The sequence below is a fragment of the Euprymna scolopes genome, chromosome 3 (genome assembly GCF_053919585.1).
Source record: "Euprymna scolopes isolate OS-2025 chromosome 3, ASM5391958v1, whole genome shotgun sequence".
NCBI lineage: Eukaryota > Metazoa > Mollusca > Cephalopoda > Sepiida > Sepiolidae > Euprymna > Euprymna scolopes.
The window spans coordinates 109,135,855-109,160,137 of NC_136484.1; the positions used below are offsets into that span (position 1 = coordinate 109,135,855).

General features: G+C 32.7%; 1 protein-coding gene across 1 annotated transcript in view; it reads right to left on the bottom strand.

Annotated features, from left to right (window-relative positions):
• LOC145262124 (atrial natriuretic peptide receptor 1-like) overlaps positions 1 to 24,283 on the bottom strand; it is a 65,815-nt gene that overhangs the window by 36,043 nt on the left and 5,489 nt on the right. The window contains exons 3-9 of the mRNA XM_080119804.1: positions 21,461 to 21,581; positions 19,782 to 19,857; positions 17,204 to 17,294; positions 12,518 to 12,655; positions 9,217 to 9,321; positions 5,982 to 6,053; positions 2,986 to 3,142 (exon numbers count right to left, since the gene is read on the bottom strand). Of these exons, the coding sequence (XP_079975930.1) occupies positions 2,986 to 3,142; positions 5,982 to 6,053; positions 9,217 to 9,321; positions 12,518 to 12,655; positions 17,204 to 17,294; positions 19,782 to 19,857; positions 21,461 to 21,581 (760 nt within the window). The remainder of the gene's footprint in view (positions 1 to 2,985; positions 3,143 to 5,981; positions 6,054 to 9,216; positions 9,322 to 12,517; positions 12,656 to 17,203; positions 17,295 to 19,781; positions 19,858 to 21,460; positions 21,582 to 24,283) is intronic.

The window sequence follows — 24,283 nt, forward strand, 5'->3', positions numbered from 1 at the left end:
AAAGTGGCAGCAAGAAAAGTGAAGGAGAAATGTGAATTGGATGTAAACGTCCGAACAGTACAAGGAACGTTGCATAGGATTGGTTTGAAGTATGCAAAGAATAAAAAAAAATACACTAACAAATAAACACAAAGGGGCAAAACTGGAGAATGCTAAAAGGTGGGTAACAAAGCATGTTGGCTTTAAAAAGGTTATATTTACTGATGAGAAGCCCTTCAAGTTTGATGGGCCCGATGGATGGTGTACTTGGTTGAGAACGGGTGAACCTGTTGCATTGAACAAACGACGAATGGGAGGAGGAGTTATGGTTTGGGGTATGATCTTTGCTAATGGAAATATATGGTTGGAGTGGCTGAAAGGACGACAGAACAGCGAAAGCTACAAACAGTTGCTGAACGAGAAAGCCCCACCAAGGATAAGAAGAGAAAGATGGGGGAATGATTTCGTTCTACAGCAAGACAATTGCAGCATCCATGTGTCAAAATTCATGAAAGAATGGATCGCTAAAGTGAATATGACTACTTTGGAATGGTCTGCAAAAAGCCCAGATCTAAATTTAATGGAAAATGTTTAGGAAATGCTTGCGCAACTTGTCTATGATGGACCTGAAATAACGAAAGAGGCTCAACTATGGGAAGGAATACTAAATGCCAAAAAACAACTAATAGAAAAATGTAAGGATGTTATTGTGTATATGTTTGATCATTATGAAGAGAGATTGATAAAAGTTATTGAGAAGAAAGGTGGTATTACAGAGTATTAACAGTTTTTCAACGATGTCCGAAAAATAATGTTGCGTGTGTTTTGTAAAAAACGATGAAAATTAGATATTTTTCCTTACCTAATCGATTTTCTTCCATTTTTATTACAGGTATTGTCTTTATATCTTTATGCTATTCTATTGAAGGTATTTCCCCACTCTATAGTACTCGTAAAGTCGAATACTAAAGTGTCCAAAAAGTATTGTCGGGCCCTTGTACTACCCATTTTTTTTTTTGCTCGAAACACACCTCCAAACAACCGGGCAACGCCGGGCATCCAAGCTAGTAGTGAATACCGCAAGAAACACCCCATAAGCTCGTTTACTTTACCCAGTGAACAATCTCAATATGTACTTTTAATGTACGTTTCACTACATAAATATGTACACCTATCTTTTAAAATATATTTGTTTCATCTAGATTAAAAGGAAAATTTTCTTTCGGTTAAAATGAGTTTCTTGATAATTCGTCAGAAATTGTAAATGACAGGTGGTGGACTGAACTTTAATTTAAGTCCACCCTGTAAACTATTCACAAAGAATGCTCGCCTAGCCACAACCACTTTTTAATAACTCCACTTACTTTTTATCTTTGTCTAAAACTAAATGAACATTACACAAGAAAAGACTATTTCCAAGAACTACTCGTCTGTGAAACACACTATCGCGAAATTACTTTCAAGCAGACTATAAGATGGTCGCTTCCAAGTTTAATGTAAACAAATACTTGGTGAGCCGTCTTCTTAAATACCCAATAATAAAATTCAACCCAATTTCCACCATCAGTGATAATTATGGTATTTTTCAACCACCTCATCTTCAAGTGACTTTTAGGCCTTGATAATCGGTAACTCATAAAAAAAGGCCTCGCTTTCCTCTTTCTTTCATTTATCGTCACTTTGCCTAGGAATCGTACATCATTTTGATATTTCTCAAGTTCTCATATTTCAGCGTGTAAACTATCTCCAAATTTCACTCTGAATTGTCTTGTGTAATCACGTGCTTTCTAGTTTTGCTTAATAGAATTTCTTTCATTTCATTTTTATGTATTTCTATCATATTAATACAGTTTATGGATAAATTGGGAATCGGTGGAGTAACTGCATTTTGAAGGCGTTCGACATTGCATGCTTTAAAAAAATATAAGAAACTGAAAAAGAAACGACATGCTCATTTTTTTTGTATGGGCTATTCTGAGCAATTTATAAATAATTTTGTTTTATTTCCTAGGTTTTTCATCGTGTTTGGCTCTTTTGTTTGTCAGTATTTTACTACGTGGATTAAGATAAATACGGAACACGGAAATATTAAAAATTTTAGTCGTTTTAGTTTTGAAATTCGTGACAAACAAGACTGCCTGAAGGTTGGTAAATCATTTCACATAAACGAAATTACTCTTTAAAACTGAAACTCTTTATAACGATGAGGCACAGCACCTTGCATTATCTTTGTGGTAGAAAGATAAGTTTCCACTAACATTTGGGGTGATCACAGTCCTTGGTTACAGAGATGGAGAATGTAAATAGCGATGTTTTTTTCTGTAAACAGTTCGACAGTTGTCGACAGAATTTGGACAATGGATCAAATTTCCAGGGTATGCATGTAATCTAGCCATCAGAATTTAATGGCTGGACTTTGGTGTGTCGGTTTACGAACAAAGAAGTTTAGAGGATAGCGAAAATTATAGAGTATATTAGCACACCGCCCGACACTTACCGGTTATAAAATATGCTTTAATAGATATTTTAATTTATGGAGATTTCGTATTTACTAACCGATACTTGCCAAATCTGCAATTAAGAAATACAGTTGTCAAAATATATTGATTATTGATAATTATGTTACGTTGCCGTTACATACCAACAAGAATAAATAAATAAATAATCCGGCCGGCATTTTTCTGTTAATATTTATCACTACTTTTTTCCTAGCATTTCCCCGTGAACTGAAACTTTTACGTAAGCTGCTTTACATCTATTAACCCAAGAACTTCCATCCATGCTTTAAATCTGACAATATTATCGAGGTCCACTTTCTTGAACACAAAAGAATATAAAAAAATAAACATGGCTCTATTGTGAAGCCACTAGTAATTTGGGCAGAATTTTACGTTTTCATACTGTTTTCATCTTCCAACGTGCCACAATAAAAAAAATGGCTCCAATGCAGAGTTAAGACACGACAGGCTGATTTGCGGTCGTAAAAAATCGTGTATCGTTACAAACCTCTGTAATCTTCGTCTGGTTCACTATCCTCTTTCTGCCTAAAAATGGTCGGTCCATAGTCAGTGATTTTCAGAACCCAGCGACTGTCTATGACACAATTTGTGCTCTTTAAGCGTCCATGCGATTTTAAGAAAGAATTATGTAGATAAATCATCCCCTGGAAAATTATAGGAAAAATTAAAGCAAATCTACAAATACTCATAATAAATGAATGTACATTTCATTTAAAATAAAAACCATGAATTTTATTGTTGATAAAAATTAATTATGCTATTAGAAACAATAAAAACAGTTCCTTATACAATTTAAAATACATTATATAAAAAAGAAAGCATTATATCATACACAGTACATTATACCATTAAAATAATGCATTATACTATTAAAACGATGCATTATCTCATTAAAAACAATTCATTATATGAGTAGAAAAAATACGTTATATCATTAAAAGGATTGCATTGTCATCAACAACAATGCGTTTAACTATTAAAACAATGCCTTTTATTATTATTGCACTATATCATTAAATACATATAATTAAAAACAATATATGATTGTATTATATCATTAAGTACATATCATTAAAACAATGTTATTATATCATTAAAATAGTGCGTGATATTAGAAAACAGTTAATTACGTCATTTTTAGAGGCGGCGAACTTAAAATTAAAATAAATCACAGAAAAATATATTTAGTACAAATACGCGGTTTATTCTTAAAGATTAATCTTGGCATTTATTTAAACACTATTTAGGGCATACAACCCAGAGAGACGTGCGCTTACATAGGGTAATCTAGAAATTTAATTTTCCAAAACTCTACGCATTAAATTAGGCGGTAGTTTGGAAATAACGTGTCGAATGCTGTCTTCCAGGTGGTCTATTTTGTTTAGCTTATCAGTATAGTGATCGAACTTTACATATCCACAAGGAAAATAATCTACTTGTGTTAAATCGTACGAACTAAATGGCCAGTTGACAGGTCAATTTCGTGAAATTATTTGCATATCAAATGTTTCTCTCTGTAAATTGATCGTATCATTTGCAAGTTGCAAATGCTGCTCGGGTGTTAGTTTCTTTATGATGAATTGACAAACCAAACTCAACTCGAAATAACCGATACTTGCCAAATCTACAATAAAAATATAGTTGTCAATTCAAAATTCGCCGACTCTAAAAACAACACACTGTATAATGAAACGTGATGCATCTCTTAAAACAACACAAAGTAATGCTGTTCATGGACCATTTTTCTTATCAAGGCCCGTAAGCCACTCGGGGATAAGGGTTATTTTGTGTACAATAATCAATGTGATAATATCGTAGTAATAGTTGGTATTGGAGATTTGATAAAGAGTCTTACTTAATCAGGAATTTGTTTATATTGGACTTGAGGACGTCCAAGTTGTAGTCAGGTGGGAAACAGGCAAACGGAAGAGAATTCCACAGGCGTGCACTTCTCAGAAAAAGGCTATGTTAATGGAATCTACGTTTTGATTTAGGCACATATAAAGAGTGGGGGAAATTACTGACAGTGGTTTTAGCTAGACGGGTGTTTATCATGAAGGATTAGCGATGGGAGGATGAGAGATTGGAGCTCGGACGAGCACTTGCCATGAAAATAACGATAAAACAAAGACAGACTCGCAACGTCTCTTCTGTGGGAGAGAGGTTGCAGGGAAGAGAAGAGAGCATCCCCCACTAAGCCACGAAGTATATTTTGTACTTTGTCAAGGCAGGATAGGCTGTTTTTTGAAGCTCCAGCCCAGATGTGGCAGCAGTACTCCATCTTTGGACGTACTTGGCTTTTATATAGATAGAGAATTGCATCAGTAGTGAGATATCTGCTGGAGCGGTAGACGGATCCTACCATTTTCCCAGCGGCCGGGGCAACAGACTTTATATACGTGTTCCATTTCAGATCAAGAGTAAAGGCCAAACCCAGGAGCTTGTCAAAACATGAAGCCCCCCCCCCAAGACGAGAGCCATCTATTTCAATTGATGCTAGATGAGGAATAGAGCGTTGATGATGTAAAGTTAGGAGCTTGGTTTTAGATGCGTTAAAATTTCATTCTTGAAAAAGCCCGCGTAGGACGGGCGAAACGTCGAGCATTTAGGTTTTCTTCCTGCATTTTTAAATTCATCATATTATTATAAACAATGCATTATATTAGTAAAAGGAATGTTTCATATCATTCAAACTATTGCATTATGTCATTATGATTTAGTCTATCAGCAATGTAGGATACTATTAAAAATAAAGCATTATGTGATTAAAACATGCATTTTATATTAAAAAAACATACAGCCATTTTCAAGTTATTTAACGCCAAATCAAATAATTTTGGAAACGTTTTATGCTTCAAATTCTTTATATCTTCAAATATTTATTCACAGAGTTTTGTTTACTTGCTTTGTTTTACAGCATATCAACTGTACTTTTCAAATTCTTTTATATCTTCCAATACTTATTTATGATGTTTGATTTAGTTTGTAGACGAAAATTTTTGTTGGAATTTTTGATTTTGCAGAACATGACGGAGTTTTGCAATCATTAACGTTTGGCGAATTTAAGGGTATGCAACGAGTATCTTCAGACAGTCTGATCCCGTAGCAACAGATTTTGAATAAAGCAAGGGGGTGTATCATTACTTATAGAGCTCGAAAACAGGACAACAAAATGAAACACTCAGGAAAAAATCGTAAACAATGTCAGATGGACACAATCGTGATCACTGGACAATTAGAATAAGGACAGCTGGACAAAGCTCGAATCACTTGTCAAACAAAAAATAAACAATAAACTTAGACAGTAAGTGAGTGAATGTTGTCGTTCCTTCTTAGAAAAATAATATCATATTGTTTAAATGTCAACACTTATTGTTGGGTTCCTTGCTATATTTTCTCGTGCATGAATTGAATTTTCTTTGTGGGGATAAAATAATGACGCAAATGTCCCAAACATGTTAAATAATAGATTAGGCTACTTACGCTAATAATATCCCAAACAAAGGACATTGCAAACATTGTGTCCATCTTGAATACTGGACTAGCAAGCATAGTCTGTAAATGATGAAAAAATATAATAACGAATCAGAAGAAACGTCATGTAGACATAATATTGTATATTTGATGCACATACAAAAACAAACATATGTAATAAATAGATATATGTTTCTGAATTTTTATTAAGAGAAGGAGGGATAATTTTGATTATTTGGCTTATTTCGACCAATGTTCTCATCTTATGTGTTATTCTAACAATATTGAGCTCGTGCAAAAATACCATCGCTTTTTGTATGTTCAACTATATATAAAAAAAACGACATAAAACATACTTAATTATAATGAGTGTTACATGCAAAAATAACGTCGCTTTTTGATGTTAAACTATATATATAAACGATATTAAATACACATAATAGTAAAGAGTGTTATATGTAAAAATATTGTAGTTTTTTGACGTTCAACTATATATATATATATATATATATATATATATATATAAACGACATTAAACACACTTAATTATAAAGAGTGTTACATGCAAAAATAATGTCGTTTTTATTTTCAACTATGTATGTAAAAAGACATTAAACACACTTAATTATAAAGAGTGTTGTATGAAAAAATAATGCCGTTTTTTTTATATTGAATTATATTAACAAAAATGACATCAAATACTTAATTATAAAAAGTGTTATATGCAAGAATAATGTCATTTTTTTATATTCAACTATATATAAACGACAGTAAACACACTTAATTATAAAATATGTTATATGAAAAAAATAATGTCGTTTTTTGATGTATATATATAAAAACGACAACAAACACATTTAATTATAAAGAGTGTTATATGCAAAAATAATGTCGTTTTCGAATGTTAAACTATGTATATAAAAATACATTAAACAAACTTAATTATAAAGATAAAAATATGCAAAAATAATGTCGTTTTCGGATGTTAAACTATGTATATAAAAATACATTAAACAAACTTAATTATAAAGATAAAAATACAAAAAAATAATGTCGCCTTTTTGTGTTTAACTATATATCTATAATAATGACATCAAACACATTTAGTTATTAAGAGTGTTATATTAAATCATGTCATTTTTATGTTCAATTTTATATATAAAGACGGCATCAAACACACTTAATTATAAAGGGTGTTAAATGTAAGAACAATGTCGTTTTGTGACGTTTAACTATATATATATATATATATATATATATATATATACAAACGATATTAACCACACTTAATTTTAAAGAGTGTTGTATGCAAAATAATGTTGTTTTTGGATGGTCAACGAGTTGAAATAGTTGAACCTCAAAAAGCGACATTATAGTTGGATATAACACACTTTATAATTAAGTGTTTTATGTCGTAGTTTCTTGATGCTAAATTATATATATATATATATATATAAAAACGACATTAAACACACTTAATGCTAAAAAGTATTATATGCCGAAATAATGTCATTTCTTGATGTTCAACTAAACGACATAAAACACACTTAATTATGAAGAGTGTTATATGCAGAAATAATATTGTTTTTTGATGTTCAACTTTATATATAAAAACGACATCAAGCACACTTTACTATAAAGAGTGATATATGCAAAAATAATGTCGTTTTTGGATATTAAACTATATGTATATATATATAAACGACCCCAAACACACTTAATTATAAAGAGTGTTATATGCAAAAATAATGTTGTTTTTATGTTCAACTATATATATATATATATATATATATATATATATATATATATATATAAACGACATTAAACACACTTAAATATAACGAGTGTTATATGCAAAAATAATGTCGTTTTTTATGTCAATATATATATATATATATATATATATATATAAATGACATTAAACACACTTAATTATAACGAGTGTTATATGCAAAAATAATGGTCTTTTTTGCCGTTTTACTATATATATAAAAACGACATTATTTTTGCACCAAAATAATAGAAATATTTATGTTTTCTGCAGATATACCTTTTTGCACTTGAAAATATTTCTGTCCAATTCGGGAATCTCTACAGAATTTCGAACAGAACCTTATTTAAACCACTGTGGTAGCATGGCTTCGTTCAATCAGCTATAACTTGACAGAACAAAAAACACGTGACGTGACAGATAAAGTACTAAGTAAAATTTAGTTTTTATTATACTCATCTGGAAGTAAGAGGTTCAATCCTCAGTCCAGGTTACATGAAGAATATAATTGCGAATTACTTAACACTTGTACCCGGTCATGGCTGACAGAACGAGAGCATGCTACTCTTGTTGATTAAATAAAGGGTTCTTTTAAAAATTATGTGCAGGTTATTGAGTTCGATAAACAGGTTCCTGATTTCGATAAGATACACCTGAAAAAAGGTCAGCGGTTTCATCGTCCGAAAATTTGTGAGAATAACACACATGATAAGAACAGTAGTTAGAAGAGTCCAAATAATACTAAAATATATGTATTTAAGAATCAGATTAATTCTAATGCCCCTCCTTTTCTAAAATGTTTTAAATATTCATTTTCCTTTATTACCGTGAAATAAGACACATTGCACCTAAAGCATAAGAGCATATCGTGATAGGAGTCATATTTTGTATACCAGTTATAATGGGGATCTGCTGGGAAACAAGATGTCTGCATAAGCTAGGGAAGACAAGAAGCAAAGAGCATAATAAAGAACAAATAATTACAATGATTATATTAAAATTCTGAATTTTTAGGATGGTAGGCTGATTGTTTATATTACTTGTATTAATCGGACTATTGTTCTCATCTGGAGTGTTACTTGTGCAACGTTTCTTTCGGATTGTCTTTGGACCGTCTTCAGGCACGTTGGTTGTCATTTGGAAAATTAAAACTATAGAAAAAAACGTCCATTGTACAACCTTAAAATTTTAGCGATGCAAGGGATATGATCTCATATCGATCTTTAGAAGAGTTGCCTCCCCTTTGTCAACCAATTTTTTTTTCACAAATTCGAAACTAAAACCATAAAATGGAGAGTAACTCACACAATACGAAAATATCTACAAAGCCAGTAACTTTTCTCTTTCATTTTTGAAAAAAACAACCAACACGCCTGAAGACGGCTGAATGACAATCCGATCGAAACGTTGCACAAATAACACTAAAAATGCACAAATAATAAAAAGATTATAACAATTTTTAATTCATATTACCTTTAAACATCCTTTGTTGCAATATGTGAACAGAACACAAAGATTTGGAGGTTCTACACTGGCACCGATAAAATTGTTCACGTTTTCATAAGAAATATCACGCATCTATAAAAAATAAAACAAATTAGATAAGATGTAACATTACATAAGTGCATATATATATACACACATATATATATGTATATATGTATACATATGTACGTATGTATGTCTATATATATGTGTACGTATATGTACATAGGTATGTATATATATGCATAGAGTAATATCGTATAATATAAACATTCTTTATGTTCACATATATATAATAAGTTATGAAAATATATGTATAGCTATTAAGCTACATAGAGACACGTGTTTCATTCTCGTAGGGAATCGTCACGCTAAAATACATATCTGTATTGATTACTTACGGGAGGAAACGCATACGCCTCTGTTTAGCTAAATCGGCATAAATATATTTTCGTAACTTAATCGATACATAAAATATTATGTCTGCTCAAAATATTTATATATATATATATATATATATATTAACAATTTATATAGCTATACATTAGCAGTTCAGCCCGGTTTTGCTCGGATCCTATTTACTGTTCATAACTTTATGTGCATATGTATATATATATATATATATATATATATATATATTAAAATGTTTGACTTATGTCCAAGTAAACTACATATAAAATTTCAAGTGTTTAGACGCTATATTGGTGGAGAAGTTTAGTACTGTCATCAAACGTCATCTCTTTCAACTTTGATCTCTTGGCAGTCGAATTTTCGCCCCAAAACTGATTAAAATCTTGCCGCATGTCTGAATACCCTTTATGCAAAATTTCAAATGTTTAGACTCAAAGTTGGCTTAATAGTTTGCTAGAAAAGGTCAAATCTTTTGAACTGTAACCACCTGGAAGCCAAATTTTCTGCTAAAACCCAATTAAAAAAACTTGACCTATGTCTGAATACACTTTATGTAAAATTTCAAATGTTTAGACTAAAAATTGGCTGCGTAATTTAGTAGAGACCGCAGAGGTAAATTTTTTTAAACTTTGACCCCAATTGTGACTCCTTAATATTTATTGTATTAGGCTCAAATCAAGTTAAAAAGTTTGATACATGTACAAGTAAACTATATATAAAATTTAAAGTGTTTAGCCAAAAAGGCGAGGGAGTTTGGTAGAGTTTTCAAACGTCAAATACTTTAATTTTGACACTTGACAGCCAAATATCTGTCCGAAAACCGATAAAGATTTTCAAATCCCAATACTCTTCATGTCAAATCTACAGTATGTAGACTGAAAATTAGCAGAGTAGTTAGGTATGAATATATATATACTAGCTCAGGCCCTATGTACTGTTCATACCTTTACGTGCATATGTATTGTTGTGGGGGAATCACCCTCCAAATGGACTGTTCTATCCGTTATATAAACCATAGACCTTTTGATCCCAGGTGTGGATTAAACACCAGAGCGACCCTCGCCTGCTCGGTGACATTTACTACTCTTTTCAGTTGTAATGTTTTTACGTTGTTGTTCCAGTAATACATTGTTTAAACTCTATCCCGTTGTTCTGTTTTATTTGTAGCTTATTGCAAGCCATAACATGTATATAGTAAAAAGTGGGAATATGTGCGGTAATGCCTTTTTATACCATTAAGGCGTAAATTCTTAAAAACTTTTATCCCAATTTTGACCCCTTACAATTTATTGTTTTGAGCTTAAATTGAATCAAAATGTTTGACTCATGTCCAAGAAACCTACATCTAAAATTTCAAGTTTTTAGACCAAATATTGGCGGAGGAGTTTGGTAGAATCTACTAAGTTAAACTCTATAAACTTTTACCTCTTGCCAGCTAAATTTTCGCCCAAAAACTAATTAGAAAGCTTGTTACATGTCTGAATACTCCTTATGCAAAATTTTAAATGTTTACACCCAAAATTGGCCAAGTAGTTTTCTAAAGACCGCAAGTGTCAAATCTTTTGAAATTTGACACCTAGGAAGTAAAATTTTCAGCAAGAAACGCGATTAAAAAGCTTGCCCTATGTCTGAATACACTTTAAATAAAATTTCAAAAGTTTAGACCAAAAATTGGCTGAGTACTTTGGTAGAGACCGCAGAATGGGAACAAAAATGGATGGTCATATTCAATGCTGCCAAGACTAAAATTGTTTCCTTCAATAATTACAAGAAACATTCTCTACCACAAATAGCAATGGTCAGTGACTCTTTATCTGAAAGTACACCTTTTAAACTCATCGGCCTAACGTTCACAGGAAATATGAGTTGGAACAATTACATTGAGAGTATTGCCAGGACCGCTGCGAAGAAGGTAGGTTCTCTCTACCGTGCTAGAAAGCTACTAACGCCCGAAAGTACCATGTACCTCTATAAGGCCACCATTCGTCCATGTATAGAGTATTATTGTCATATTTGGATATGTTTGATCTGGAAGAACAGCGGTTCATTAAAATTGTGGGGTCTGCGTTCGCACCTGGTCCATAAAGTATGGAAATAAAAAATGAAAAAAGAAAAAAATACGTTTACAAGTGTCTTTGATATAGATGTACATAAGAATATTTTGATAAGTATGTTTTAACTAAAATAGGGATGGTACAATAAAATTCTGGCGTCTGCGTTCACGCCTGGCCTCCATAGAATGAAAATAGGGACACACTTTAATAAAGACTTTTCATATCTATCTGCGTAAGTATACTTTGATAATTATGTTTCAGTTTGAAGAAATATGGTATAATAAAATTATGGGGTGTTTTTTCGCACCTGACCTCCATAGAATGGACATATGTCACAAAGTTTAACAAGGTTTTTTAATATAGATCCACAGAATATTGTGATAAGTGTTTCAATGTGAACACGTATGGTATAATAAATTATGGGGTTTATCTATTTTATTTTTACTTTCATTATATTTTGCTTTGGTTTTGATACTCCTAAATTCAACCCATATTTACAACCCTTCCTTTTCATAACCTATCATACTTTCATAAATCAGATATATATATATATAAATATATATATATATATATATATATATATATATGTGTGTGTGTGTGTGTGTGTCAAAGGGGAGATCGTAACTGACTGTCAATATCCGGGGGATCTAGTGTAGGTTTCAAATCTATAAACTCTTTTTCTCGATGTAGTTTAAGTTTTTAATTTTACAGTAAAACTAATTGGCCTTAAAATAGATTGTCAAATGTAATAACACTCGCAAAAACATGTAAAAAAATAAACTAAGTACCATTTTCATCTCTAGCATATCTGATCTATTAATTACAATATGCGTCCGAGTGACCGTCTTGAGATACGTAATCATGCCAAGATACTGTCCCAAATTCGTTGTACTTGTCGCTTGATGAATATTGCTAGATACACTTGATCCGACACTGTCACTCCCTATGGTCTTGGAACTGCCCTAAAACGAAAAGAAAATTGCATAAAATACATACGCAGATAGGAACCTATGTACATTAATGTATATACTGAAGTTATACAATATATGAAAACCAACTAAACCTGCCAAATAACAGAGTCTGCAGGACCCATCGAAATGTCAAAAGCATTTTTTAGTTAATGTTTAGTTCCTTAGTTCATTCATATATCTAATAAGTATATTTAATCGACAGCTTCTGATGATTTCAAATTAACACTCAGTAATATAAGAAAAGGGCGGAGCAGTTTTCATTATGTGTTTAGAAAGAAACTGTGTATATATATATATATACACATATATATACATACATATATACATACATATATATACATATATATACATGCATATATACATGCATATATATGCATAAATATATATATACCTATATATACATACATATATATACATACATATATACATATACACATACATATATATATACATACATATATATACATACATATATATATATGCACACACATATATATATACATACATAAATATATACATACATAAATATATACATACATACACACATACATACATATATAAATACATATATATATACATACATATATAAATACATATATATACATACCCATACATATATATACATACACATACATATATATACATACACATACATATATATACATACACATACATATATATACATACACATACATATATATATATATATATATATATATACTCCCACCATCTGCTAGAATCAAAATCAGAACGTTTAGCGTTCCAACTTTAATCGTTATTTATCTCTCCTATAACGCTACCGTCTGAACTACGGACAGATAGATACAAAAAGTTAAAAATGAGCTATGGATGTTTAATTTCGAGCATGCGCAAAAGAAACAGCAGCAGCAATGTAATGCTCGCCTTATCCTGCTATGGTCAACTATTTTGTTCTAAGTTTTGACCTTTATACAACAATTTCTGTCGGCTACAAAAAAAAAAATCTAAAGTATGCTACAGGTCCAAATACCATATATATCATATTTCAATTCTCTAGACCAAAAATTCAGAGAGGAGTTTGGTAGGGAGTTTTAGTACAAACACCAATAAGGTCACTTTGTATATATATATATATATCATCTTAGCTTCTACGTAATTATGTCGAAACAATCCATAAATAGAATTCAACGTCATCGTTAAATGGAACGAATTTAATAAGAAACCATAGCGCATGAATAAGTAATTAATCTTTAGAGGATATGCAAATTTGTTAATCTCTATACTGTCGCTCGCATATCCATGGCTGAATATATTAAAAAGCTCGTTTTAATAATTTTTAAGTAAAAAGTAGAATTTTTATATCAATATCAGAGCGAGAAAAAAACACTCAACTTTATAGGTATATAGATATATGCAAGGTGCTTGAGAAAAATTGAAAATTAATAAACGTCTTCTCCAAATCAAAAATATATCTCTAAGAGGATGTTTTGTCAGAAGTAGCCATTCAAGCAGGATCTGAACCTATGGGTTGCGGGTTTCACTGTGCCCTTTAAAATACGCTTGAATACTAGTTTGATATGGTGTTGCAGGTAACACAGTTGTAGTTATTCTCAGCTGAAAGGCACACATAATTTTCCATAGAATTGCACTCAGATGAGTCAGGCAGGGGAAAATAATATGACTAAAGTTGTGATATTTCCTCATCGCAGCCACTCTCACCCATCGTCTAACAGCAGTAGACAGTCTCTTAAGAACTATTTGAATTGAATCTTAGTTTCTTTTTAAGATGTGGGACGACATCATATAGTCTTCACCAGAAATACACAGGAAAACATAACAATTTGATGGAATTAGGTCTTCAGGTTGTGTTGGAGTTTGTGCAGTTCGGCGACTATCAAGCTAATTTTGTTGTGCTCTGTACAAAACGTTACATCAAACTTCAAACCTATGCAACCTGAGTCATCTACTTCCCAAATTTCGCTCAAAAGACCAAAAATAATCTGACCGACATTCACGTATCTGTTCTGAATGTTACCAGACTAACCACGAACCTTGATGCAAGCAAAGCAACTGGTCCTGACAATATTCCAGTTATAGTACTCAAAAAGCTGTAATCGGAACTATCACCTATTCTTACAAAGCTGTTCATTCAATGCCTAAATGGGATGTGTTTCCCAATACCTAGGAAAACCTCGTTAGTCTGTACAGTATTAAAATGGAGATCTGTTTTCTGCATGTTGGCACAAAATAATTCATTTTCTGCGTGTCTTGAGTTAGCTGCTTGAATCCGTGTAAAATAGAGCAATTATCAACAACGTCAGCAAAATCAACCAATTCATTGGCAAGCAATATGGTTTTCATCCTGTGAGATTTACAGCTGATGTACTGACTGTAATTTTTCAGGGAACCTATCATCGAGGGTTTCCTCTCGAGAGGAATAGCTCAGGATATATCAAAGGCATTTGGTAGGGTTTGGAATAAAAACCTACTTCACAAGATATTCATCTATAGAATATCTAGAAATGTATTTTCAACTATAAAATCCTTTATCTCTAATAGATTTATGCAAGACATCCGCAGCTCAAAGTATCAATGCTTGTTTTCCCAAGGAATCAATGTTAAGCCCAACTCTCTTCCTTATAATCATCAATGATCTCCCAAATCACATTCTGAGTTCATTCGTCGATATATACGGAGACAACTCTATCGTCTATGGCAACACTTCAAAGACTACCAATGATCAAGATCTCTCTGAGTCTCTAACCACCTACCTCGAGCAGATAGTGTATGGGAGCAAAAAGTTACTGGTTAATTTTAACACATCTTAAACTAAGGTCCTATTTTAACACCAAAAATACTGACTCCCACTTAGCCCCAATTCTTATTTTTTATTTACATAGGCATCACCACTCATTAAGGCCCAGAGGCCACTCGAGGATAAGGGTTAAAGAGTGTACAGTAGTCAATTGTACACTATAATAAACTTTAGTAATAGAAAATTCGGTAAATTTGTATACTTAAGTGGAACGGTCAATCAGGAACTTGTTTACGTTGGACTTGAAGACAACCACATTGCAGTCAACTGGAAAGCAGGCAAACGAAAGACAGTTTCACAGGCGTGCAGTTCTAAGATGATGAATGGACCACATCTCAATGAAACACCCCGCTTCGACAAGCTTCTGGGACTGACCTTTAACCCTGTTCTATTCTACCGCTCCAGAAGGTATCTCACTCCCGATACAATCCTCTGCCTTCATCTTTATCCTCTCCGCAACTTCTTCCCCACAGAAGAGACGTTGATAGTCTGTCTCTTTTCTATTGTTTTTTCATGACAAATTTTCATCCGAGTCTTAATCTACGGTCACTTCACGCCAAAATTTCACAAATAGCATTCGTCTTACTACACTAGCTACAATCACTACCGACAATTACCCCTTCCATAGACAAAGCTTTTTTTCCTAAAACTGCTTCCCTGTGGATCTCGGTTCCACTGGCATGCTTTCCAACTGACTACAAAATGGTCGTCTTCAAGTCAAATGTGATATTTTTTATGTCTCGCCCCCTTAAATAATAAAATTCTACCCACCATCACTCACTAAGCTGTTGTCTCAGTGACCATCTCACACTTGTAAACTCTTATCCTCGAGTAGCCTTCGGGCCTGGATAATCGATGACTCCGTTGTTAGAAAAGAAATACATAAAACACCCTTTTCATCACTTATCTGTCAATGTGCATGCATAAGCGGTACTTCTGCTATTTACTATCCGTGCTAAAATAACAGAGCTATTATTTAGCAACATATTCTTAACATGTTAACTATTCGTCTAAGTTCACCTAAAAATTAATAAACAAAAAAATATTGTCAAACTTGCATTTACCTTGAAAATTCTATAAAATAAACTGCAGAAATATAAAAAGTAATTAAAATAAAAACGTCCTATCCTCATTTATCTATGAATGTATATGTGTAACCAGAGTTTGGTATGTCTGAACGCGTATTGAACGCGATTCTAAAAAAATCCAGATTGCCTTGTAATAATCAGCGCGAAGTTACTTGAAGGGACTGTGCAAAAAAGTGTCAGTAGAAGTGTAAAAAAGAAATGTAAGAATAAGAAAACGTGTAAGAAGAAAAAATATGAAGGGTAAGAAGAAAACTAAGAAGTGCAAGAAGAAAACTAAGAAGTGCAAGAAGAAAAATAAGAAGTGTAAGAGGAAAAATAAGAAGTGTAAGAAGAAAAATAAGAAGTGTAAGAAGAAAAATAAGAAGTGTAAGAAGAAGAATTTAACAGTGTAAGAAAAATTAGATGTTTAAGAAGAAAAATAAGAAGTGTAAGAAGAAAAATACTAAGTGTAAGAAGAAAAATACTAAGTGTAAGAAGAAAAATACTAAGTGTAAGAAGAAAAATACTAAGTGTAAGAAGAAAAATACTAAGTGTAAGAAGATAGAAGGAAACGAAAAAGATGAAGGAAAATATGAAGAACAAAGAAGGAAGATGAAAAAGAAAAAGAATAAGAAACAAAGACAACGACGCCAAACTAAATCATTTTTATTTGAATACCTGACTTCCAAGAGGTTTGGCCAGAATTGTAATATCTGAAAAATTGATCTTCCAAGATACTTTTGAAATCTCATCTTCAAAAATCTTCTTTCTGTAAAAATGAAAATGGTTTTATTAGTATCAATCGAATTTGATGTATTTGCCCTAATATTGATTTTTACACTCAGAATCAGATTGAGGGTACTCTACATAAAGCATCCGAATCTCTCTCTCTCTCTCTCTCTCTCTCTCTCTCTCTCTCTCTCATATATAATCTATGATCTGTCTACCGACTATAGGGACGATGGTCTCATCGTTCTGGAGCGGATAGATTGAGAAAAGAGCTGTAGCACTAGAGAATAAAGACTAGAGTCAATTTCTATGATCAACATCGCTTGCCTTACATTTAATTTTACGATTCCTCACAGAGTGGTGCGTGTCTAACAGCTTTGCATTAGGAACCTAGCCGATGATGATTGCCTCAGATTCGACATCGTTTCACGCACAAGTTTGAGATAGTACAACACTAACATGTGTCACTGTGGTCAACGTTTATGAGCTCTGCACCTTTTCATGTAGAGGGCGCGCAGGTAGATTTCCTGTACACAGCGCTCTCAACGATATCTTCAGACGAGTCTTGAACATGCTGGCTTCCCATCGATTTTTGAATTAGTTAGCTTCGACAGACAGGATGGAAAACCGATCGATAGCCAGACAATGCTTCTGTTTTAAAAGTACAAGTTGCGTGTATTACATGTGACTTATGCCAAACTTTTCGCATATTAAGCACCAAAGCCTCCTATTTCTCCCCTAGCGCTTACCCACCATTTACTCCCCATAAATTACTCCCCACTAACGTAGTAATAGTTTCCTGGAAATTGTATATCTGCAATAAGGAGGTATTTAATTTCAATCGTCCAGCTATTTTTAACCTCAGCATTAAAATAAAACTCATCACAGCTAATTAGTGGTCCCAATGTTAGAATCAGTGACGTTGGACAAGATAAAAAAAATTTCTACGTCATCTCTTCCCACTAACATCGGTAAGTAATTGAATGAGAAAACGTGTTATTACACCACGTGCAGATTTTACGTTCTGGATTATCAACACGAACTCTATCAGCGAGATCGTACCAAGCTAACAGGTACGACAAACCGTTTTCACACGCACTCGACCCAATATTCTCCAACCCTTGCTTATGCTGAGGTTAAGATTGTCATTTTCATCCCCATTAACACTATATATCCCGAATGCGTGAGCAACCCATACTTCATACCAGAAAATAATATAATAAATGGTAGATTAGTATTTATATGTTTATTTAATTCATGCAATAAAATAATGCTATAAGTTATAGATTTTATTAGAATTTTCTTATTCATTCCAGAATTATAGATTGGTATGAATGTTTACTATATATTATCAAATAATTCTCTGAATTATTGATCGGTATAAATATTTAATTATTTTATACCATAAATTTATGCCGTAAACTATAGATTAGTATGAACATGTGAGATCTATTCGATTGATAAAATATTATTTTAAATAATAGTTTTGATATAAATATTTATTTCATTGATACAATAAAATAATTCTGTAAACTATAAAATATTATAAATATTTACTTAACAAGAACCCAAGTTTGCCCAGCTGGGCAAACTTGGGTCCTTATACCGGAAAAAATCCAGTAAATAAAACGTTGTTTAGTAAATCGTTTTTTTTTGTTTTTTGTTTTTTGCATTTCTTTTGCATTTCCATACACGAAACATGTATATAAATATCACTAAAACATCCGCTGGGTCATAAGCTTCATTTCGGTATCTTACTTGCCTGGGTGGGTTGCTTGTAGGCTGAGATAAACTGCGTCACACACACAAATAGACAGTAGAAATCGAAGTTACTAAGGGAGATAATAACTTCCGGTGAATACCAGAAAAATATCCATTAAATAAAACGTTGTTTAGTAAATCGTTATATTTTTTAATGTTTTGCATTTTTTTTGCATTTCCAGACACCAAACATCTGCTGGGGCATAAGCTTTATTTCGGTACCTTACTTGCCTGGGTGGGTTGCCTGTAGGCTGAGATAAACTGCGTCACACACACACAGACAGACATTAAGAAAATTTATAATAAGATTTGTGTATTAAAACACTGATTTAAATTATAGATTGGTTTGAATATGCGTTTTATTGATACAATAAAATGCTGTGAATTATAGATAGATAAAACTATTTGCTTTATTTTTGCCATAGGATTCCCTTGTAAATTATGGAATGGTATAAATGTTTACTTGATTTGTTATGAAACAATGCTGTAAATTATAAATTGGGATGCATATTATCTGACTTTATAACAGAAAATGATACTGTAAATTGATATAAAAATTTACTTAATTTATTCAATAAAACAATGCTCTAAATTAGAGATTGGGATAATTAATTATTATTTTTTTATGCCATAAATTTATGCAGTTGATATTAATCGTTTTATTTCAAATTTAAATAATTCAAATTCTTGATTTATATGAATAATTATTTGATTTCTATCATAAAATAATACCGTAAATTATAATTTTGTATGAATATTTACTTACTTTATACCGTAAAATAATGCTGTAAATAAAAGGATTGAAAATAAAATACCGCCGATCACACTTCCGGTAATTGTTCCTGAAATAGAAAAAAAAAGTTCAAAATGGGGTAATATGTTAAAGTAGTTTGCTTGACGCATAGTTTACTGTGTATATAAGAAGTTATTTTACTTTATAGAAGGCAGAACAAGGCTAAGGTGTGATGGATAGACTTAAACTTACGCACCTCAAGATATAATGGTGGAACTATTCCTCGTATTATTCCAGTATGAACTATCAAACTAAAAACGACGTAAGTAGGACCGGACATCAAGTGCAGGTTCCATGTCGGTCAGAGGAAAGAGAGAGGCTTCCCAGGCCATCATCATATACCGTCTTTCAATTTTGCCTATCTCGTTGGATACGCTGCTCAATTTGCAGCGGGCTCTGTTTCAGTTCTTGCGACTCCAAAAGGCTCATATGATTCGTCAAAAATTCGTTTATCTTCATTCTTCTGATGGCGATCAGAGTATACAAAATATTTAGCTGTACATTCGAGTTGAGGGAAAATACTAATAAAGTCTTCCCGGATTTACAAAATGTGCACTCAGGTGAGGGGAGAACAGAAGTTGCCTCCAGGCGAGTGCTCCTTCTATCGCGAATGCCGTCGTGCCTTGGAACTTCTAAGGGTGAAAAAAAAAACGCCTTTCTGAAATCCTTAGTCTACATTGCACTTTGGAGAATCAACTGTTGATTATGTGAAATTAATTTTATCTAATGGCTTGAATTAAAATTTAAAACGAAGAAGTAAATTACCATTTTAAATCCATTCATTTTGAACGCGCCTCTGTCTTATCAAGGAACCTACTTTGGATTCTATATACCGGGCTGTTCTGATAAAACGTATATAATGTTCTGTGTAAAGTGTTTATGTTGATTAAAATTGAACCGTTTCTTCTTTATGGGGATTATTCGATTATCAATTTTCGATACTTATTGGAGGTATTCCGCTAGAAAGTCTAATAACACTTCCAGCCACATAAGAGACGTATGTGAAATTTCAAAAACATCCGCTAACGAACTCAAAATGTATTTTATATCTGAGTAGATATAAATGCAACGGCAGTAATATGTTCATGTTTAGATCTTTACATATATATTCAACGTTATTTCCCGCAGTTAATGGTAGCCGAATGGATTAGGTCTCCGCTAATTGAGCCAGAGATGTCTCGTGTTGCGGGGTTCAAATCGTTCGACTGGTATTAATCGTGACACCCTGCACTGAAGCTTCCCGAAAGGATGAAACACTAGTGTCTGTGGGTATTTAATTATTATAGTAGAAAATAATTATATATATATATATATATATATATATATATATATATATATATTTATTTATATATATATATATATATATATATATATATACACTATCCACTTATTAAGTGTTTCCTTTTCAGATTAAATATGTTTTTAACTCTTTTTCAAGGTGTTTTTAACATGTTTTATTAACTATTTAATCTTATATATATATATAAATATATATATATAACTGTTTGCTCTTATATATATATGCACGTATATATAGATATGTATTATAAATATATGTATATAAACATATATATAAATATATATAAATGTGTATATATATATATGTGTGTGTGTGTGTGTGTGTGTGTAAAGTATTTCGAAGAACTACTTACCAGTATTGTCATTTATACATTTTTCGCCATTGAATCCACATATTGGTGTATCAGGAGGAGGTTTTCCGTCATTAGTCAACCAATCAATTTCAGATATAATCTCAATTCTTGTGTCTGGCACCTATTATATTAGATATTTAATAAATTTAATAATAGTGAATAGTTAACGTTTTATCTTATACGACAAAATGTTCAGTATGAATTTGACACATTTTTCAAAACGTCATATCTTAACCAATAATTAGTGTATACTCGAAAGTCATCTGCACTATCATTACCACATTTTACATGTGTTTCCTCGATCTGTGCTTTGGCGTGGTTAGTTCTTATCGAGTTGTCTTGTGCTGCAGTTATTATGGATTCAGTATCTCGGCTTAGGTGTCCTTTTCGCATCCACGTCCAAGTATTTTCGTTATTTTCATCCTTTGTTATCCTTATGAATCTTCCGTTTAGTTGTTTCTCTTCCCACTTTTCTTTTCTCTTCTTCTTCTAATTTGTGTCCCTGTTTTCTGTTTATTGATTTTTTCGTGTCTCTTACTGCTTTGATTATTGTTTCAATGTTTTGCATAAAGTATTTTTCGAGTTCTTTTTTGCTCTAATTCACACAGTTTTCTATATTAACCATTCCCCTCCCGCTGTAACCCCTCATGCGAGAAGGTGGTTAAGGACCCCTTTTTATCTGGAAATCTCAGCTCGTGTAGTCAAGTCTTCTTTGAGGTTGTTACATGAAATCTGGTATGCTGAAAGCGAATATCGAAGCAGCACCAACTTCTACTCCAACTCAACTTCCAACTCTAAACTAATCTGACTAATTTTCGCACGACACTCATATATATAATAAGGTATGTGGATGGGGTGGGAATCCCCCGCCCCACCACCAATAAGATTTCGCCACGAAATCGAAAGCCGCAGGTCCCTGGGTGGGCAAAATTCCCATACCTGAAATCTGAATTACTAATTCTCACGATTTCCAAGGTCTGATGTCAATTCTGACATCCGACCTTGAGTTCATTTAAGGCCAGACAATGTTATGAGTGAAATTTCCTGTCATCAACTTTTAGCTGTAAAAATATATGTCATTAACTTTTAGCTGTAAAAATATATGTCATCAATTTTTAGCTGTAAAAATATATGTCATCAACTTTTAGCTGTAAAAATATATGTCATCAACTTTTAGCTGTAAAAATATATTTCTCTGGTTTCAAACAATATCTATTTTGACATGAAATAAAAAATATATATATTAATCTTCTCTATCTTACATCCTTGGGTTAGCTGGCGTCACCAGGGAATAAAAAGCTACTTCAGCGTAGTTCTAACGCTCCTCAATGGGGGATTACGTTACACCGCCGTCTTTCCTTTTTACGTAGAGTTAGTCAACATCGCCCTTCGGATGTAGTGCGTTGTGCGTAGTCATGAATTTCCTATTCTTCTGATCGAGTTGTCTCAGTTCTTCTTTAGTCCACACTATGAACGACCCAGTGTATCTTACTAGTGATACTGCCGATGTATTTATACCTTTTATTAGGTTTCTGCTACATAATTTGATTTCGAGAAGTTTTCTTGTTCTCCTGAGGTATTCCTTTCCAATTCTCTCTTTCATTTCTGTTGCTTTGATGGTGCCTGCTTCCAGTAATCCTAGGTATTTATAGGCGTCTAGTTCCCCTAGTGCCCTCATCCTCGTTTGGTTGAGTAGTTCCATGCCTTCTGTCGTCTCTAGTTTTCCCTTTCTTATAACTATAGCGCGCACTTTTCCCTACCAAACTCCATTTGGATATCCTAGCTGAAGATCATGGTGGTATTTATTTATGTCTCCAGTTAATTTTTGGTCCTTGCAAACAGTTTCAGATCGTCCATGTACACCAGGTGGTTCATTCTTTCCTTCGTGTTAAAGAACTTGTATTCATCTTGACTCTTTCTCGATATATTGTTCAGTGGCATCATGGCTATGATGAACAGTAGCTGTGATAGTGAATCTCCTTGGAAGATGCTTCTTTGTATGTTCATTTCTGTTATGTGTTGTCCATCAACTGTCAGTTCCAGTCTCCATGTTCTTATTGCATTTTCAATCACGTTGATGATCCTGCTTGGTATTTTATACATTTTTAAAATTCTATTATCCATGGTTGGGGGATCTTGTCATACGCCTTTTTGTAGTCGATCCATGACATAACTAAATTCTTTCTTCTTTTTACCTTCTTTAGGATCTTTTGGTCTATATATAGCAGATCATATGTTTCTCTTTTTCCTTTCTGGCATCTTTCTGTTCCTCGGGGAGAAGTCCCCGATTATTCATGGAGTGATAGATTTGTTCCCTCAGTAGTGCTGTCAGTATTTTCTACATTACATTTTCTACAGTAAGCACGTGATAGGCTGGGAGCGGTTCCTTTCTCTGTTTCCATCTGTATCAACGTAGTTCTGCGTTTTGTCATCCAAGCTGGAACATTTGTGTCCTGTATACATCTTTTTATGTTTTGAGCTAGTCTTTCGTGTAGAGTTGTAAATTTTTTGAACCAGTATGCATGTATCCCGTCGTATCCTCGTGCTCTCCTGTTTGCCATTTTTCCTATGGTTTTCTTTGAGGTTTCTTTGTTGATGTCATTCATTGTTTCTTCGATTTGTTGTAACTCTTCTCTCATGTCTTTAAGCCATTTAGCATTTCTGTTGTAGTCTTGTCGTTCTTCCCATGTCTTCAATAGAGTTTTATTTCTGTTGGATTTGGTCGTTCCGTTTTTGTTTTTCCTCCGTTCACGTTTTGGTAGAATTGGCTTTCATTCTTTTCAAATGTCCTGTTTTGCTTGCATTGTTCAGATTTATATCTAT